At 44.0% G+C, this 18,295-nt stretch overlaps 1 protein-coding gene across 3 annotated transcripts in view; it reads left to right on the top strand.

Annotated features, from left to right (window-relative positions):
• DEF6 (DEF6 guanine nucleotide exchange factor) overlaps positions 1–17,785 on the top strand; it is a 48,636-nt gene extending 30,851 nt beyond the window's left edge. For all 3 annotated transcript variants that reach the window (XM_081865386.1, XM_081865388.1, XM_081865387.1), the window contains exons 3-11: positions 1,470–1,655; positions 5,399–5,626; positions 6,778–6,924; positions 9,040–9,148; positions 10,439–10,737; positions 12,126–12,292; positions 14,287–14,485; positions 16,071–16,161; positions 16,833–17,785. In XM_081865386.1, coding sequence (XP_081721512.1) covers positions 1,470–1,655; positions 5,399–5,626; positions 6,778–6,924; positions 9,040–9,148; positions 10,439–10,737; positions 12,126–12,292; positions 14,287–14,485; positions 16,071–16,161; positions 16,833–17,038 — 1,632 coding nt within the window. In that variant the 3' untranslated portion in view covers positions 17,039–17,785. The remainder of the gene's footprint in view (positions 1–1,469; positions 1,656–5,398; positions 5,627–6,777; positions 6,925–9,039; positions 9,149–10,438; positions 10,738–12,125; positions 12,293–14,286; positions 14,486–16,070; positions 16,162–16,832) is intronic.
• Positions 17,786–18,295: the final 510 nt, after the last annotated feature.

Here is an 18,295-nt window from a genome sequence, read left to right as displayed (position 1 = left end):
GCTGGTGCTGGGAGCCACACTACCAAAGGAGGAATATTATTATTAAGGTGCATTTGGACACATCTGCCAGTGCAGTGTTATAGGTTAGGAGAGAGTGCTCAGAAAACAGATGAACTATTTTCTGAATACTCAGCAAGAAAGTTTGTAAATGCCAATACCCCAGCTAAGGAAAAATGAGTTCATCCGTTGCCAGTCAGTTAAAGTAACCAGATGCAAAAGGATATTGGACTCTTTTATCACCAACAGTTGTGCAGATAAGGACATTGCAGAAGAAGCAGCTTTTCTCATCTCTTTATGAGAGGAAAATTGCTGGGTCCCTCTCTGACTAGTGTTTTATGGCAGGTGTGTTTTGCAACAAGTTCTTGACACAATAATAGTTAATGGGAGTGGTGAATTTATTCTGTTTTATTAGCTGTTTTTGCGATGCTTCCCCAGTACTACCACATTATTGCTGCCCTGGGGTGCTATAGCAAAACAGGAACAGAAATAAACCCGAACATTCATGGTATAAAAAGTTATGGGGCTTTAGCAGGATGTTACATGAGATGCATTGATTGGAAATGAAGCAGTGTGACACCTCAAAACCTATGTAGGTGAAAACTGTGATTAAAGCAGGACTGCCTCAATATCATCACAAGCATTACAAACATGAATGCCTAAGAGAAAGGGCACCTGGAGGGTTCCTAAGCCAAGTGTCTAAATGGTATGTCCCTTAGAAAGAGCTGAAACCAGGTGCTTTGAGATAATAACTGGCTACCATCAGATGCTAAATATGTATATGTACTCCACTGCCAAAGATTAAACCATAGGAGAGTAACCTCTGGTCTGAAAAGCCATATATACCACACAAATGAATTTGAGTGGGTGGGGGGAGCCCAGAGGGAGAAAAGGAAGGTGTCGGAGGAAAAAATGAGGAGTGAGCCAAAACAGATGTAGCAATGGAAGGGGGAGGGGGAGAAGCCCTTTCTAAATGATCAGTTCAGACCTCTGGAAAGAGCGACCTGTCTTTCCACTGACAGTCTGTTGGATCGAAAGGAAGGGGTGAAGGGGGGTGCGAGAGAGAAAAGGCTGTAACATAAAGAGAGAGAAATAAGAGGGTGTCTCTGGCCCTACCCATTGCTGGCTTTGACCCTAATCATTGCCAGCATGCATCACCTGACTGGACACCTGAGAGCCAGTGTGGTGTAGTGGTTAGAGTGACCTCCTGTTGCTCTGTCCCAGCTTCTGCAAACCTAGCAGTTTCAAAGCATACCAGTGCAAGTAGATAAATAGGTACCACTGTGGTGGGAAGGTAAATGGCATTTCCGTGTGCTCTGGTACTCATCACCCCACTCAACCAGTCACTTGATGAGGCCACTGTAATTCTGTTGATGCAGCCTAGAATAGCATTAGGTTTGTTGGTTTGCTTGCTGCTGCATCACACTGTTTGCTCCAGAACACTAGAGCTATCACTTACGTTTTGTTTGCAGGTAGAAGAAGGTGCTTTTGTCAAGGAGAGTTTTGATGAGCTTTGCTGGACCTTGACAGCAAAGAAGAATTACAAGCCAAACCGGAATGGGAATAGCGTTGTATCCCATGAAGATGCTTTCAAACTTTGGTGTCTCTTTAACTTCTTATCCGAAGACAAGTACCCTCTTGTTATGGTTCCTGACGAGGTATGATTGCTTTTAAGTAATACTATTTTTTGTTTTGCAGTGCTTTTGATAAGGGATGAGTCACACTATGTATATTTTGCATCGTTAGGGCTTAACCATGTGATTATAATCATTGTCTGAAGTGCAATTATATACATGTCTGAGTCTAGCTATCATAGATTTCTGTATACAGGCCTGCAGATCCAAACTATCCTGCTTCTTGCATCATCTGATCGCTGCTCAAGATTCCACCCTGTGTGGCCAAGGGATGAATATGGTGAACAAGAAGACGCCCTTTTCTACATGTTAACGTGTTGCATGTCCCTATGCAGTCTGTGAGAGTTTCTGCTTTATAGCCCCTGTTTTGCTCGTGCTTACAAATCTCCTGCACAATATATGATCTGTTATACTCATGCCGATTCCTCTATAGAGAGTTCTACCCCATTCATGCTTTCGAGTGGTATTGTTTTTTGATTCACCCAAAAACAAGCGTTCTTGTATCTGGAACATAGGAAGCTGCTTTATACAGAGTCAAATCATTGGAGCATCAGTATTGTCCACTGACTGCCAATGATTCCCCCAGATTTTGGGTGTGAGTGTCCTGACCCTCACTGCTAGATGAAGAACTGGAACTGCAGACTCTTGTTTCTGCCAAAGGCTTTACTGCAAAAGTCAAAACAGTGCAAGGTTACAAGGAGCCACAGAGATACATAGGCATGGCCAGGCACAAGCTAAGATATTGACCCACAAGCAACATGCCCCCTGCATCTTTCTTATAAAAGGATGGGGCAGGCACAGCAGTTAGTGCAAGCAGCCAAAGTCTCAGGGCTAGGCAAACGAACATGCACTCCTCCAAGTTAGGCGTGGGAGGTCTACTTGTGTTAGCACTGGCATCTCCTTGTTCTTGGAAGCACTGTCAGTGTGTGCTCAACATCAGATTTATACTCTGTTGCCTCCTTAAAAGCAGAAGGCTCTGCGCTGACAGGAGGAAGCACCTGAATAGCAATATCATATCTCATTGGGGTTGAATTCTCCTCTGTTAAGCCACCTGGCCCCTCCCCTGGATCATTGTTTCCCAGCTCCCCTTCCCCTCCCTGATGTTGGACATCTGACAGGGATTCCCTGGAATTTCTCCCGTCCTACTGGGATCCTCCCCAGAGTCATCTAACTGCAGCTCCCTGATCTCTTCCTTCTGCTTGTCAGGATCCAACCAGCCCTCCATGACAGCTCCATGGGGCTCCAGCTGGTACTTACCAGCCCTAGTCCTGGATATAGCAGGGACTGAACTTGGGACCTTCTGCCTGGAAATGATGCGCTCTACCACTGATCTATGGCCCTTCCCAAAGTGCTGTATTTCACTTCTGTTTCTCAGTGTCCCCATAGCAATTTCCATCTGCTTCCCTTACATCCATGCTTCTCCTCAAATGCAGGTGCTTTGGGTTTCATAAATGCTGAATTTGCACAGTTGCACTCATACATGCAATCACACCTGATACATTTTCTTTATTTTTCCACACACACAAATGGATAGCCTGGAGCTGGCCTCAGGCAGGGTAGGGTGGGAAGATTTTTTGAGGGTGGGGGAATAAGATTCTGTGAGGTGGTTGGATTCTGGGTTAACACTGTGGCTGTGTTTAGCTTCTGCTGGGAGGAGACTAGCCAACATATGGACAAGGCGTCTACATGAATGCCTGGAAAAGGGTAGTGCCACAGACTCAACATTAAAAAACAACAACCCCAAACCAAACAAGCCAGCTTGGAGGCGGAGAGAAACAACGGCCAGGAAATGGGACGGCGTGTGACTTTCATTTAGGCCAGTCAGGCAGAAACATGCATGTCTAATTAATGTCATCCGTCCTTTAGAGTGAGAGTGTAAACCCAGTTCATGTGTGCAATGAGAGGATGCAGGCTGCTCCTCATGCTGCTTTCTGTTGTAGACTGAAAAACTGCAGCTCTGGACACACCCATTCTTAAAACACGTTGAGATACGAATCTGGAACGTGTTGGCTCCACCCAAAGGTTTAATTGCAATAAAGAAATGCTGTTCAGTCTAGCAGAGCCAGTAATAACAGCAATAATCTCTAAATTCCACAAGACATGTTGTTGGAGGGAAGGAGATTTCCTTTGCTCCTTAGTACAAAGGCAAAATCTCAGTCAGGTGGTTTGTAAATCTAAAGACCAGAAACTAAACCCTGACTCACATTGGTCCCAAAGCCAATAAAGACCTAGCCAGAAATAATCTCATATAGTTTCCAGGAGTTTCCACTGCATCTAGCTCATCAGCTGATGTCAGGTGCGATGACAGCCATCAAGCTTTTCTCTCCCCTGTGTCTGACACTCTTTCTCCATCCCTCTTATAGTTCAGCAGAAAAGGCCCTGTGTGCACATGCAGTCATCAGCTACGCTTCCTGTTTCCTACCAAGGCATTTCCTGTTCAGCTCTTGAAAAAGCATGCTGTCTTTCTAACTCCACCAACAGTGGAGTTAAGCATCCGCTAGCGTGCATTTGTTTTTAAAGAATTTGGTGGTTTTCTGTAAGAATCCACAATGGATGAGGATTTTTGATTTTTAAATCTAGCATTGGCATCTGGCTTCTGAGTAAATAGTCAAAATAAACAATCCTAGGAGATGCTGCAAACGTCTGTGCATCTATACAGAAGTATATCCCATTGAGTTCTGTGGGACTTCACACCTAGGGAAGTGACTATGAGATTTCAACCTTCAGGTGTATTTAGATACCTTTTCATACCACAGGTAGTGGCAGCTGTGGCTAATAACTATGGGGACTAGTAGAGTGGAATGCAGGAAGGCCAAAGTAGACAAAGCCAATGACAGGCAAAACCAACTAATTTTACTTTTGTTTCTGTCCATTTCCCTGTTGGAATGCAGGTAATGGAAAACTCAGTGGGAATAAACACATTATTGTGCCTGTTTTGGTGGCAGCAGTGGCAGCAAAGAAGCAATACTTCTCTGCCATTCTGCAATTGGGACGTTGTTTAGCAGAGCTTTTCTGAGTCGTTCAGAGTTTACTCCAGCTTGGCCTGCAGGTGGATGTACAAGTGCCCTTGTAAGCGCCATATAATATGTTTGCAAAACACTTCAAGCATAAAGTTTTTTGCATTTGGTATAACTTGGGTACCACAAATGCTGTATTCAGTTGAATGAATCCAGAACTCTTTTTAGAGGGAGGATTTTCAGTTATTGTGGCCTTGTGACACAGACATGGTGCTCGGGAGGGTGGGGTTGGACGTTGAGGATACCACATGTTGACTCGGCGCTTGCTTTCTCCGATTGATAACATCAAGCAGAAGAGGATTGATTTGTGGAGTCCATTAAATAATAAATGTCTTTTTGTGAGAGGGGGTACTCCCAGTCAACTTGAAAGAGGTGGCTGTGAGTCCGCCCCCAATGGAAAGGAGATCATTTGCTGATTGAAATCTGCAGTCCTAAATATACCTTCTGGGAATAAGTTCCATTGAACTGAATGATACTTCTAAATAAGTGGATTTTGAATCTTTCCCCTGGGTACAGTTATTGGAGAATTTTAATGGAGAAGATGTCACTATATATTGTTGCCATGTGGAACCACAGTTAGAATTCTTGAAGCAAAAACTGACTTGAAGCAATAAGAGTCTATGGAGTGAAATTCCACAGCACAAGAAGGAATTGGATGTGATCCCAAGGGGGAATTCAAACTACATCTGATACCTAGAAGTAGAGAACATGGTTAGTTCCTTCTCTGCTGACTTCCCCTGCTTGTTCCAGGTGGAATACCTCCTGAAGAAGATCTGCACAGCCATGAGCATTGAGCTCAACTCTGGGGAGTTAGAGGACTTCTTTTCTCAAGAGGCTCAACAGCAGAGTGGTTTGACAGTCTGGCAGTTTCTTGACTTGGTAAACTCGGGCCGGTTCCTACGAGGAATTGAGCGTGAGGCTATTAGCATGGCTATTGAAGAAGTCTACCAGGAGATCATTGGAGATGTGCTCAAACAGGTAAAGAGCTGTCCTTGATTAGGAAATCCTTTGCTTGGGTTTGTGGAACTACCTATGAACAGGAAATAATCCTGTACCACGGGGACCCAGCTTTCTTCCTCTCTGATAAAGTCTGTATTGGCCTAATGAGGACTGCATCTACTGCACATTCTAGTTACCTTTTTGGACAATGATAACAAGAGCATTAAAGGGGTGGGAAATGATCTAATTTGTGGTATTTGAAGTGAGAGGAGCAGTAGAACAAGGTAAGGGGGGTGGGGAAAGCAACCATCTGGGAAGAGACCAGAGAACCTACACTGACGTTTATTTGTCTTTTCCTATAGAATGGTAACTGCATATGCTAAGGATAATCGGGTAGGCAACTTTTAGGCTTGTATGCATGTTCCATTTTTCTTCTGGGTTCTGCACACCAAGATGTAGTTGTTGTATCTACCAGCTAGCATGGGATTTTGCATGCCAGTCCTTTGGAAGATTTCCCACACTTTGCTAATCCTGATCAGTCCTGATCAGTCAATCAGCCTGTCAGGAATCACAATACCCTTGTGGCCTGTGAGCTGTCAAAAGTGCCAAATCAGCATGCCTGATAGTGGGAAATTCTGGAAGCTTGCTGAGTGTACAGCATTGAGGATATGCCAGCAGCCAATGAGGAAATAGGACACTGTGCTAAGTCCACTGCGCAAAGAGGAAGAAAACAAGTCAGCATTCCTGACACCCACAAGCCACATGGTCCTGTTTGTAATAGTTCAGATGGCAGATCAAGCTCAAGGTTCATTAAGGTTGATATCTAGCTCATTCAAAGGAAAGGCTCAAGTAGAAAGCCTCCTGCTAGTTGGTGGCACTTGTTTATTCCACATCAGAAGTAAATTGGCCATGTGGGAAGTTGCCACATAGATGCAACCTCATATAAAGCTAGTGATAAGGTATACCTTTCAGAATATACAATATGCATGTATACACTTACATATACCTGTGTAAGATAAGCTGGAGATCAGTTGACACAATCCATGTTCTAAATTTGCCAGTTTCTTTGGCTCCTTTGTGACACAAATCTGTGCTATGGCTGTAATATAGGTGGAGTCTTGCAAAGATCTTTGGTACAGAGATCTTTGTTTACTCACTCTCTGTTTCTCTGTCCCTTTGGTTGGGAGCAGGGCTATCTATGGAAGAAAGGTCATCTGAGAAGGAACTGGTCTGAACGATGGTTCACCCTAAAGCCCAATGATCTCTCTTACTATGTGAGTGAGGAACGGAAGGAGAAAAAGGGGAGCATTTCTTTGGACAGAAACTCTTGTGTGGAGGTAATTGGACATACTCTGAAACAAAAGGAACATGATAGGCAGATGCAGTCCTCTCATGAGGCAGCTGGCGACAGTGTGTGGCTTCTCCTCTCCCTCTTCAGCCAATAAGAGTCCAAGATGGTCAATGACAAGTCTAAAATAATTCATAATGCATATTATAAAACACTAAAACAAGCAGTAAACCATAACTATTAACCGTAACATGAGGCAGCAGCTTGAAACATACAGCAGGTCTAAGCGATTACATATATTAAAAATGCCTGGGGGGAATAAATGTTTTTGCCTGGTGCCAAACAAATTGTAATGTAGGTGGCAGGCATACTTCTTTAAGAAGAGGGTTCTGTAACCTGGCATCACCAGCAGGAAAAAGTAAAGTCCTCTCCATTACTGTTTTATTCTGTGTTTCTGATATGGAAGGCACTTTGAGAAGAGCCTCAGCAGAAGATCTCAAAACAAAGGGTGTTATCCAAGATGATCAAGGGTCAGGAAACCAGGCCTTAAGAGGAATGGTTGAGGGAATTGGGTATGTTTAGCCTGGAGAAGCAAAGATTGAGAGGTGTTATGATAGCCATCTTCAAATATCTGAAGGGCTATCACATGGAGGATGGAGTAAGCTTGTTTTCTCCTGCTCTGGAGGGTAGGACTCAAACCAATGGCTTTTTTCCTGCTCTGGAGGGTACGACAAACCAATGGCTTCAAGTTATAAGAAAGGAGATTCCAACGAAACAGCAGAAATAACTCTCTGACAACACGAGGTGTTCAACAGTGGAACAAACTCCCACAAGAGGAGGTGGACTCTCTTTCCTTGGAGGTTGTTAGGTAGAGGTTGGATGACCACCTGTCTTGTATGATCTAGTATGAGATTCCTGCATTGCAGGTGGCTGGACTAAATCACCCTCGGGGTCCTTTCCAACTCTATGATTCTGTGATCTCCACATACGCAGCAGAACGTCCTCTTCTCCCCGTGTGCCTCCTGCGCCCTCCCCATATCTGCTCCGGAGGCTTGGGGGATTCCCCAGGACGTATTTAATGGGTGTGAGGAAAGAGGAGAGAAAGTGGAAGGTTCCACTGAACAGCCAGAAGTCCTTGGTCTGGTGGAAGCACTTGGATGAGCACTGTCCATACTGAGAAGGCCTTCCCCCAACTGTTTAAGACCTTCCCCCAAAAGGAGAAAGAAGAAGGAAATGACTATGGTATATTGCTGACAGCCAAGTATGGGGAAAACAAAGTAGAATCAGTAGTGCCATCATGGCACAAAGTCCAGGTTCTAACTTGACAAAATGAATACGAGAGCCTCCAAATGCAGCAGGACTTGTTTATCACACTTTGACATGAATTTTAGTGCACATTAATGCCTAAAAATGTGCCTCCCCCACATAAGTCCATTAAGACCATTGGGCAGTATCCAGTGAAATCAAGGACTTATGGCTGCACAATTGAACTTCCTCTCCTCTCTGCACCCCCTAAATATGTTCTTGTTCCCCCCAAAACTCCATAGCAGATTTGGGGAGGGTGTTTGGGGAGAGGACATTCTGTTGCATGAATAAAAATCCTTGTGCTGATGGAGCTATTTTGTTGGATACCACCCAGAGTCTAAAATTACCTATTGCACCACTGAGAGGAATTGAGGAGACAAGCCATGCTGTGCCTGTTAATAGTGAGGACAGGGGACGGACGGACTGGATCCAGTCCAGAACTGGCCCGCCTTCCATGGCCCACTTTTGACAGGTGGGGAAGGCTTCCATACCTGTCAGTTGCCTGAAGTCAGGTGACTCTTCCTTTGCAGCCCCAGCTCATACTGTATGGGAAGAAGATTTGCAGCCATGGATTGAAGTCAAGCCAAGGCTGTAAAGATAGTTGCTGAAAGTAGGGCTTGCAATCAGCACTGGGTGTAAATTCAGTGCTGACTGTTAGCTCCACTTTCAGCAAGGACTGGAAGTCAGCAGGGTTGCAGCGTCTCCCAGGCTGGGTTGCAGAGCCTTGATGGGGATGTTGTTTTGTGGTTGGGAAAGGCAGGGGTGGCCATCCTTGGCTTGAGGCATTTCAAGCCTTGGCAGTGTTCTAGGTGGGCTTGTGGCTGAAGGGAGATGTCAACTTTTCCTCCTTTATTCAAAGATCTTGCCTGACAAGGATGGGAAACGGTGTATGTTCTGTGTGAAAACACCTTCTCGGACGTATGAAATGAGCGCCTCGGATACCAGGCAAAGGCAGGAGTGGACGCTTGGTGAGTACTGTGGCTCTTTTCTCCTACACCTTTGGAGATTTGCTGAAATTCAGATATGAATCTGAAAGTAGCAAGAGCCTCTGGCCCTTTAGGTAGCCTTCATTCATGGATTGACTTTCTCCCCGTATGACTTGAACTGCCCAAGTGAAAGTAACTCAGATGGCCAACATTTTTTGAAAACATAAAAACACATGATTCTGGATTGAAAGCCAGTCTTGTGTAACTATTTGGGATTTCAGTGCAGATTATTTTAATATTGTCTTCTGCGAGAATCTTGGGCTCCTAGTAGTAGCTAAATAATATTGAGTGTTAGAAATAGGAGACAAGATAATATGGAACCACAAGGTTTTGCCAGTCTGACACTTGTGTGTGTGTGTGTGTGTGTGTGTGTGTGTGAGAGAGAGTTCTTCGTTTGCATACCACAAAACTTTTATGAATTTGCAGTATGAAAAGGAAGTTTGGTTTTGCTTCCTGTTGAATAGCATCAGACAAGAAAGCAGATATCCCAAAACTCTGGGGGTCATGGGTGCTGAATGTTGCAACTCTTCCTTATTTCATTTCTCTAACGTATTTTTATGTTGCCCATCATCGAAATCAATTGCAGGGAAGTTTTAAAAAAATTAGAAGTGCAATTCATGAAAACAATGAAAATGATTAATCAGACAAGCAGATAATGGAACAGTTCAATGAGGTAAAAAGCCTGGGCAGCTAAGGAGGCTTATGTTTATGCTACGTTGCTTCCAGGTGAGCCTCCTTGGAGAGGATGTCCCCATGACAGGGGTGCTAAATCCCCTCTCTTTCTTTACCTGCCTCACTTTTGAAAAGGGTGAGGCTTTAGAGAAGAGCCTCACAGGAGATGGTCTAAGGCATTGGTGGGCCACATCCCTTTGAGGTAACCTTCCAGGGGCTACATGCCAGTGGTGGGTGGAGCCAGAGGCAAAAGTGGGAGGAGCAATTAATGTAAATCTTACCTTTGTGTACTAGGCTTTGTTTCTACATGCATTCACCTCTCCTCCATCCATGGGAGCAAGAGGCATCAGAATTCAAGGTCACATTCCAGCCAGGCAAAACCAAGAAGTCATGAAGCAGGGCCAGTAGAGGGTGTGGCCTAGGAAGATCCCTGAGCACTAGATATAAAGACATCAAGATCCACATTTGGACCCTGGACCTGAGTTTCCCTTACCCTAAGGAATAGAGAAGTGGTTGTGAGTCAAGCGGCTCTTTATAGTCGCTAGCTAAGGCAGCCCCTATGTCCCCTTCTGACATCTCCGGCCCTTCCTCCCTCGGCAGCCATCCAGATGGCAATCCGCCTCCAGGCCGAGGGCAAGAAGTCTCTGCACAAGGACTTGAAGCAGAAGCGGCGGGAGCAGCGGGAGCAACGGGAGCGGAAGAAGGCCGCCAAAGAGGAGGAGATGCAGCGCCTGAAGCAGCTGCAGGAGGAGAAGGAGCGCAAGTTGCAGGAGCTGGAGCTGTTGAAGGAGGCCCAGCGCCAAGCTGAGCTCTTGCTCCATGAGGAGGAGGAGCGGCGCCAGCAGCAGCATGAGGAAATGCAGAGGACGCTGGAGATACAGTTGCAGGAAGCTGAGAAGGTGGGTTCAAGGAGAAGGGCGAGGGGGCTCCCACATCCACAACCTGCCTGGTAGACCAGGTCAGCCAACAAAGATACAAATCCCTCCTTGGCATCTTTGGTGGGTCAATCAGCTTGCCAACAATACCCAGGAGGGATTAGGAATGCCGTGGAATTTTTAGGGGCTTGTTCAGTGCTCTAGCTTGTGCAATAGGTCTCCTTGGGACCTTCAGCCTAGACTGGCTGGGCAAGGAGGCTGGACGAGGAGGGAGCACATCCTTTTGAGAAGCATGAAGTAATGGAAGGCCTGCTTTCTCTTCGCTTAAGATTAGCAGCTCACACACCTAAGCACTACACTATGGTTTTGCTGTGTGGTGCTATCCAGATATTCCGGGTACTTCCAGAATACAGTGGCTATACACTAGTGATGTAGGTGTAAGACCAACAGAATGTGACATCTCTGCAAAAATATCTGCATTGGCTGCCCATGTGCTACTGTGCCAGGTTCAGGGTTCTTGTAATAATATGCAAAACTCCTGAAGCCAAGCTGGTGCCAAATGTATTGCTCTGCTTTACTGTGGCCCACATCAGCAAGGCTGAGAGGGGGGTCTTGTTTGGGCAGCCCAGGACCTCCATACACGATGCCTAGACTTGTGTGCCCTGGGGAGGTCACCAGAGGCACACTCCATTGTCTGTCAAGACAGATGGATGCCAATAACAAGCTTATAGTTGTTAACTGCTGATATTAATCGAATAGCTTATTATAAATAGGGGCCTGCTGTATACTAGAAACTGTAATGTCACCTTTTTTTTCATGACATGCAGATTACTTATTATTTGTTGCATAATTGTGGCACATCTAATGCAAGCAAGCAAGCAAGCTGTAAAATGAGGCAACATGCATCAAGTATTACTCAGGCTCTGTGCAACAAAGAACTGTGTCCGAAAAATATTTTTCTTGCTTCAAGTGGAATTCTGTGCAGTCACTATCCAGCTTCAGAGTGACAGCCATATTCCATAGTGCAAAACGTCCAACTCGGCATTGTTATATTCATCATGGCATCATTTAATAACCACAAAGGCAAACAGGCAGAAATCTCCTATAGGGGAGGTCATGGACCTCTTAACATTCCAATAAGTGTTATCTCCCCCCACCCCACCCCCACAAAAAAAGAATTCCAATCTGAGGCCCACACCCCACTGAGCCACTCACTTTTGCTTCTTTCTACGCTGCTAATTATTGCATGTCTGTCTTTGTACATCCACAAATCTGTACTGGAAATGACAAAAGCCAAACCACAGTCTGCACCAACGGCTGAGTTGTAGGCTGCGTTTAGGTAGCTGATTCTGCCCCCTGCTGTTGGGCTGTGTACTCTACATACTAACTGCATGGTATTATTATACCTGCAGGCTCGTGCTAACATGCAGGCTGAGATGGTACTGAAGGAGGCAGAGGCAGAACGTCAGCGCAAGCGTATCACAGAACTGGAGGAGATGCAGCAACGACTCCAAGATGCTCTGCACCAGGAGGTTAAAGCTCGTCAGGATGAAGAGGCCGTGAGATATGCACAGGCCCGGTACGGATAATGAATGCTCGGCTTCCTTCCTTCAACTAGCTCTGGATATAATGTCCTTTGACAGCTGAAACAAATGGCATAATTGTGAGATCCCTCAGTGATGGTGGACTCATGTACTCCCTTGCCATCTACCCCTCTGGAAGAACTGGGAGCAATTCCAGGGCTGAGGCTTGCAGTTTGCTGTAACTATAACTTTGCAGGACACTACTATTTATGAGTGTAATTTTTCTGAGAAAAACTGAAGCCCCTTCAGGTGTTTTCATTGCACTTTATACACCTCTTACTGGGGGAAATCTGGAATTGGTACAGCTGATCTGTGCTAGTATCAACACAAATGTCCTCTACTGCACCATTTGCTTTATATTATTATATTATATTAATTATATTATATTATATTATATTATATTATATTATATTATATTATATTATATTATTATAATATTTCCATGCCATCAATGTATGTATACTTTACAAAGTATAAGACAATGGTTCCTGCACCAAGGAGCCTACAACAGAGGACGAGGAAGGAAATGAAGGCAGGGTTAAACAGAGAGGATATTCATCTATTTCAGCTGCATGTACTTTGGCTGAATTGCAGTGGGGTATAGATGAAGGAAAAGTATTAATAGAAAAGAGAGTTTTGAGGAGGGGTTTGAAGGAAGAGGGGTGACATGGCATCTCTGAAGTCTTCTAGGAGGCAGTTAGCTGAAAGCAAAAAAGAAGATTAAGAGAAACAGTGGAGTATTTTGAGGGAGCAGGAAACCGTCAGACAACAGGGTGGAGATGCAAAGGTCATAGACAGGGACACATCAAAATAAGAGCAGAGAGATAAAATGGAGATTGGGCCTTGGAGGACTCTAAAAGAAAGGGCAGGGGATTTGTGCTGGATCTGGGAACAGACAGAAAGCAGCATAGGGATTTAAAGGGGGGTGTTGCATTGTCAGAGTGGCAACAGAAGTGAATGAGTTTGATGACACAGTTCTGAATAGAGGTCAAGGTGAGACAGTGGAAAACTACACATGAGAGGATTGCACCAGGGCATTTGCTAAGGGCGTAGAGAGGAAGTTACAGTAGTTGGTGGTGGACCAAATCTTGGGATCAAAAGAAAAAGGAGAGACATGGGTAAAGCCCCAGGCACTGCAGAGGTTTGAGATGGGGCAAAACATTTCCCAGAAAACTCTTTCCCCAATATCTTCACCCTGTCCTAAGCAAGGATTCCCAGAATGGAGTCAGTTGCACACACACATACTGTTTTCCTTCACAGTTACATGGACTCTCCCTGTGTGTACTGGAACTGACCAGAGGCATAAACAAGAAAACTGCTCATAGGCAGGGTTAGTGCTATAATTAGGCCAACTAGGCAGCTGCCTAGGGCACTGACCTCAGAAATGCACTGTACTGACCTTTGAGGGGCACAGATTAGTTTTTATTCTAACCTATACCTTTCTGATAACATATGACTTTTAGATTTTGAAAACAGTTTTTCACAAGTCAGACTTACAAGAACTTACATACGCTCAGCAGTGTTGCAAAAGAGGCATACAGCTTGGCAACTATATCCATTGAACATGTCCAAGTATCAGCACTTGACCTGAAGTAATTGGTGACAGCATTTGCAAAGGAAAAGGCGTGCAAAGTGAGATTTTGATGTGCCTGAAACCAAAACTTTTAAGAGACTTAAATTTTAACATCGCAGATGACAATATTATTCAAAATGATTTGTGTGCTAAACCATTTTCTTGTTTATTTGAGAAGGAAATTCTAAAACTGTTGTATTACTTATTCTAGCAATTCAAAGTAAATTTAGCAGTTTCAAGCCTTGTGCTTTTCATTTTTTTTTCTACAAGACGTCTGTTTTTGAAAATTGAAGTTTTATTTTTTATTTTTGCTGGGGAGTGGAAGTAGTTAGCCTGGCCTACAGGGCAACAAAATTGCCCGGCACCAGCATTGCTCATAGAGTGAAATGTAACTGACATCTTTTGCAATTTTGTTAGGTTGCTGAATGAAGAGGAGGAGAAATTGAAGCAGCTGATGAAGCTGAAGGAGGAGCAGGAGGAGTACATCATCAGAACCCAGCATGAAAAGCTGATCCTCAAGCAAGAGATGGAAAACAAGAGCAAGTTTCTGGAAGAGGCCCAACAGCAGCTGGAAGAAGTGAGAGTCAATAGAGAAAGGGTGGACCAGGATGTCATGGTGAGTGATGGAGCTGTCTCTGCTTCCCATTCTCTCTAGGAGAGTGTTACCGCCACAGAAACATCTTACTTAGCCACTGTCTATCCCACCTCCCCATAAGTAGCTCAAGATGGCAAGGTACAAACTACATGCTTAAAACAGTAACTGATTATAGCATTTGCATGGTGCAAAACTGGATTGTGCAATTCAAAAAGGGCTCAAGTTGCCTCTTTATGTAGTCTCCTTCCCAAAGCAAGACAATCTCTTCCCTGCTTCTTCCACACACAGACACACTTATTTACTGTTAGATCAAACTATCAAATCTGGGCCAAAGTAAATCACTAGCAGAAAACAGGTATGGTACATCTGTGAGAGAGAGCTCCAGAGATTTAGTTCCAGATGATGTACGCCCTGTGAAATGCATCCCAGTACCTGTGGTACCTTAAAAAGGAGACACTGTACTTGTACTCCCTTGGACCAAGTTGGTGGACTCTACTTCATTAGAGGTTTTTAAGCAGAGTTTGGTTGTCATGGATGTTTTAGTTTTGATTACCCTCAGAATCCCTTCCAATTCTTCAATTCTGTTTCTATGAAGCTAGCATTTTTTTATATTTATCAGCACTTCTCTGAAAATATTAGGTGACCAAATCTGCAGTCATACAGCAACTTAAAAAACAACAACCCCAAAGCAACTTACTGTGATTTATCATCAATTTCCCACCTGTTGCCTTTTGAGAAAGATTTTGGAATGAAAGATTATTCCTAAGTGCACTTAGCATAATGTTGGGATAATTGCACTTAAAGTACAGGATAGTAACCACATTTTGTATGAACAGTCCCCCTAGAAGGGCCCACTGCTCCTGGTTTTGTGCTGTCTTTACTGTATGCTTTGCTAATTATGTTAGAATGTTTGGGCTAGCAATGAAGAACATGGGAACTGCACTATGTCCCATTAGTGCAAAGGACACAGTGCAGTGTAACCACCATCACAATAATAATAATAATATATTTATTTATTACTTATACCCCACCCATCTGGCTGGGCCTCCCCAGCCACTCTGGGTGGCTTCCAACAGAATATTAAAAATGTGATAAAAACATCAAACATTAAAACAGGGCTGCCTTCAGATGTCTTCTAAAAATCAGATAGTTTTTTATTTCCTTGACATCTGATGGGAGGACGTTCCACAGGGCGGGCACCATTACCAAGAAGGCCCTCTGCCTGGTTCCCTGTAACCTCACTTCTTGCAGTGAGGGAACCACCAGAAGGCCTTTGGCGCTGGACCTCAGTGTCCGGGCAGAATGATAAATCTGTTCTAGGGGTTCCCCCAACTCTCTGGGGCAGATTTGGGAGGGTGTGGAGTGCACATGGGGAGAGGACAGTGGGAAAGTCCTGTTGCACAAGTTGAATTCCTTGCACTGACAGGATGCAGTAGTTGAATACCAGCCAGAGTTTTTATTGTAATTTGTACTTTATATTTTATCGCTTCTTTAGACTGCCCTGAGAACTTGGTTGGATGGGTTGTATATGAAGATAAGTATATACATTATTGTTAATTTGTGATGTTGCCTGATTGATTAGTGCTTTTTTCCTGTTTCATTGCAGTTGGCCCAGCGGAAGCTTCAACAGGCCAGCACCAATGTAAAGCATTGGAATGTTCAGATGAATCGACTGATGCACCCCATTGCACCAGGAGGTAAGTGACCGCATAAAGTATTTGCATTTGGAGCAAATACACAGCTAAATCTGATAACTGCAGCCAATTGACCCACTGCTTCAAACTTGCACACAGCTGTATCTGGTAGTTGTTTGCTTACCAGGGAATAATCTTGCATTGCAGAAAGTAATATCGGCGATTCTTTTTGATCTTCCTGACAGAGGTCAGATCCCTCCAGGGTTTATGAGCCATGTTGTTGTTCTAAAGATCCTTTGTGCTCTTATACAAATAAAAACGTCCTTGTTTGGAACATTCTGCCTTGTTTGTTTGTTCAGTGGTACCTCGGAACTCAAACGTAATCCATTCCAGAAAAACGTTCATGTTCCAAAAAGTTCGAGTTCCGAGGTGTGGCTTCCGATTGGCTGACAGCTAGGTTTTTTCACAGCAGAAGCCGCATCAGACATTTGTTTTTCTAGGAACGTTTGAAAACCGGAGCACTTACTTCTGAGCCGAGTTCCGAGCTGCCACTGTATCCTGTTCTGTTATTTACTGTGACTGCTAGGTTCCTCTGGAGACTAGCAGATTTAATTTGAACACACACAATCTTGCATGCGAATTCTTGAAGGTGCTTTGTTGCAACGATAGTGATGAGCTTATGCATGGCAATACTCTATTGTTGCTTCTAAGTGCTTTTGTTCATCTCTTTCTAGAGAAACGTACAGTGGTGAGTGGAGGGTTCCCTGGTTTCAATCCCACACTCCTGTCCAGGAGAGATTCCTCCCTCAAACTAAAGCAGAATCTGGAAAAGAAGAAATCTGATGCTATGAAGAATGGAAGCAAGGAAAACTTAAATGGGGAGATGGAGAAGCAGCTGCAGGCACCTGATAAAGATAATCCTAGCTCAGAAACCCTCTGAGTAGCTGCAGAAGCCAGGCCAACCCACTTGTTGAAATTTTGGGGCCGGGACGTAAACATCATGGCAGTTTAACAGTAACTATAGTATATACATATGAGCACTGGACAGATGTAAAGATTGTATAGGGAAGTATGATAAGAATTCTACTTTGTTAAGCCATGGGCTATGCTGGCAACTTGCTTAATATGCAAAAGCAGCACCTGATGTATATAAAATGGACAAACCAGAAGTTTCCTTATCCAAAATGCAGGAGTATGGTTCTTTGGGATTACAGTTCCCTCGAAGGTACACTTTATTTGGCCTCTGCAGAAGATGAAAGATCCTCATCACACTCTCATACTGGCATGAGGAATTTCAAACTGCTGTTGTTGCTGATAACTGCTGTAATGTGCCAAGATGTCTCATTCTTTTAAAAACATTTTTTTAAATGGTAAAATATATATTGTGCTCCATTGTGGTTTGCAATATGTTGTTATAAACAGTCTGGGTCCTGCTTCTTTGGGACAATATTGGTTAATTTTCCATGTCTTTAATTAATTATTATTATTATTATTTGGCAGCTGAAGATACAGATATGGCCCAAGTTTATATAATGAATTCTGAAAATGTTATGTTTCTAACTTTTGAAACCAATGTGCAAGCCTTGTCAAAGAGTTGTTGAGAACAAACAAGTTGATGCTCAGTCTCCCTGAATCGCTGTGCAATGTAGAGCATGAGTTTTAAATGAAATTTATTTGTTTTTTGTTATCAAGCAAGCATTGTGAAAGATATATAGAGGGGGAAGGGCACTGGAGGAACTAGCACAGTTCTTTCGGGGGTGTGTGCTCTGAGTTGTGATATTCTGATTATGTTACAGGAATACGGCTGGTGTCCTAAGGAGAGTCTCTTATAAAAGCAACTGTAAATAGAATTTCCTGGTGCACAGCTGCGGGAAGGAAATGGAGAGGGGGAGAGAAGGGCTTGTGGAAGACGCAGAGGGAGAGTGAAGGAGAATGATACTGTGCTCCAGGGCAGCAAAAAATAATTCTAACTGAAAAACAGTAGTATTTTCAAAAGTGATCAAAGTGGGGGACTGAGTTTTCTCCATAACATGACATAGGGCTCATCCAGTCTTCCGCTTGTGGTGCCACTTTCTCCTGGGAGAACCCGATCTTTACTGCTGAATCAGAGGAAATGCCAATCCAGTTTTCTGTGGATTGACATTTGCTCTGATTCAGCGCTAACGAGCGGGTTTCCCTGGGGAAAGCAGCGGGGCAA

The sequence above is a fragment of the Podarcis erhardii genome (assembly GCF_964252035.2).
Source record: "Podarcis erhardii genome assembly, chromosome: 6".
NCBI classification, from domain to species: Eukaryota; Metazoa; Chordata; class Lepidosauria; order Squamata; family Lacertidae; genus Podarcis; species Podarcis erhardii.
This window is presented reverse-complemented; position numbering and strand designations above follow the sequence as displayed.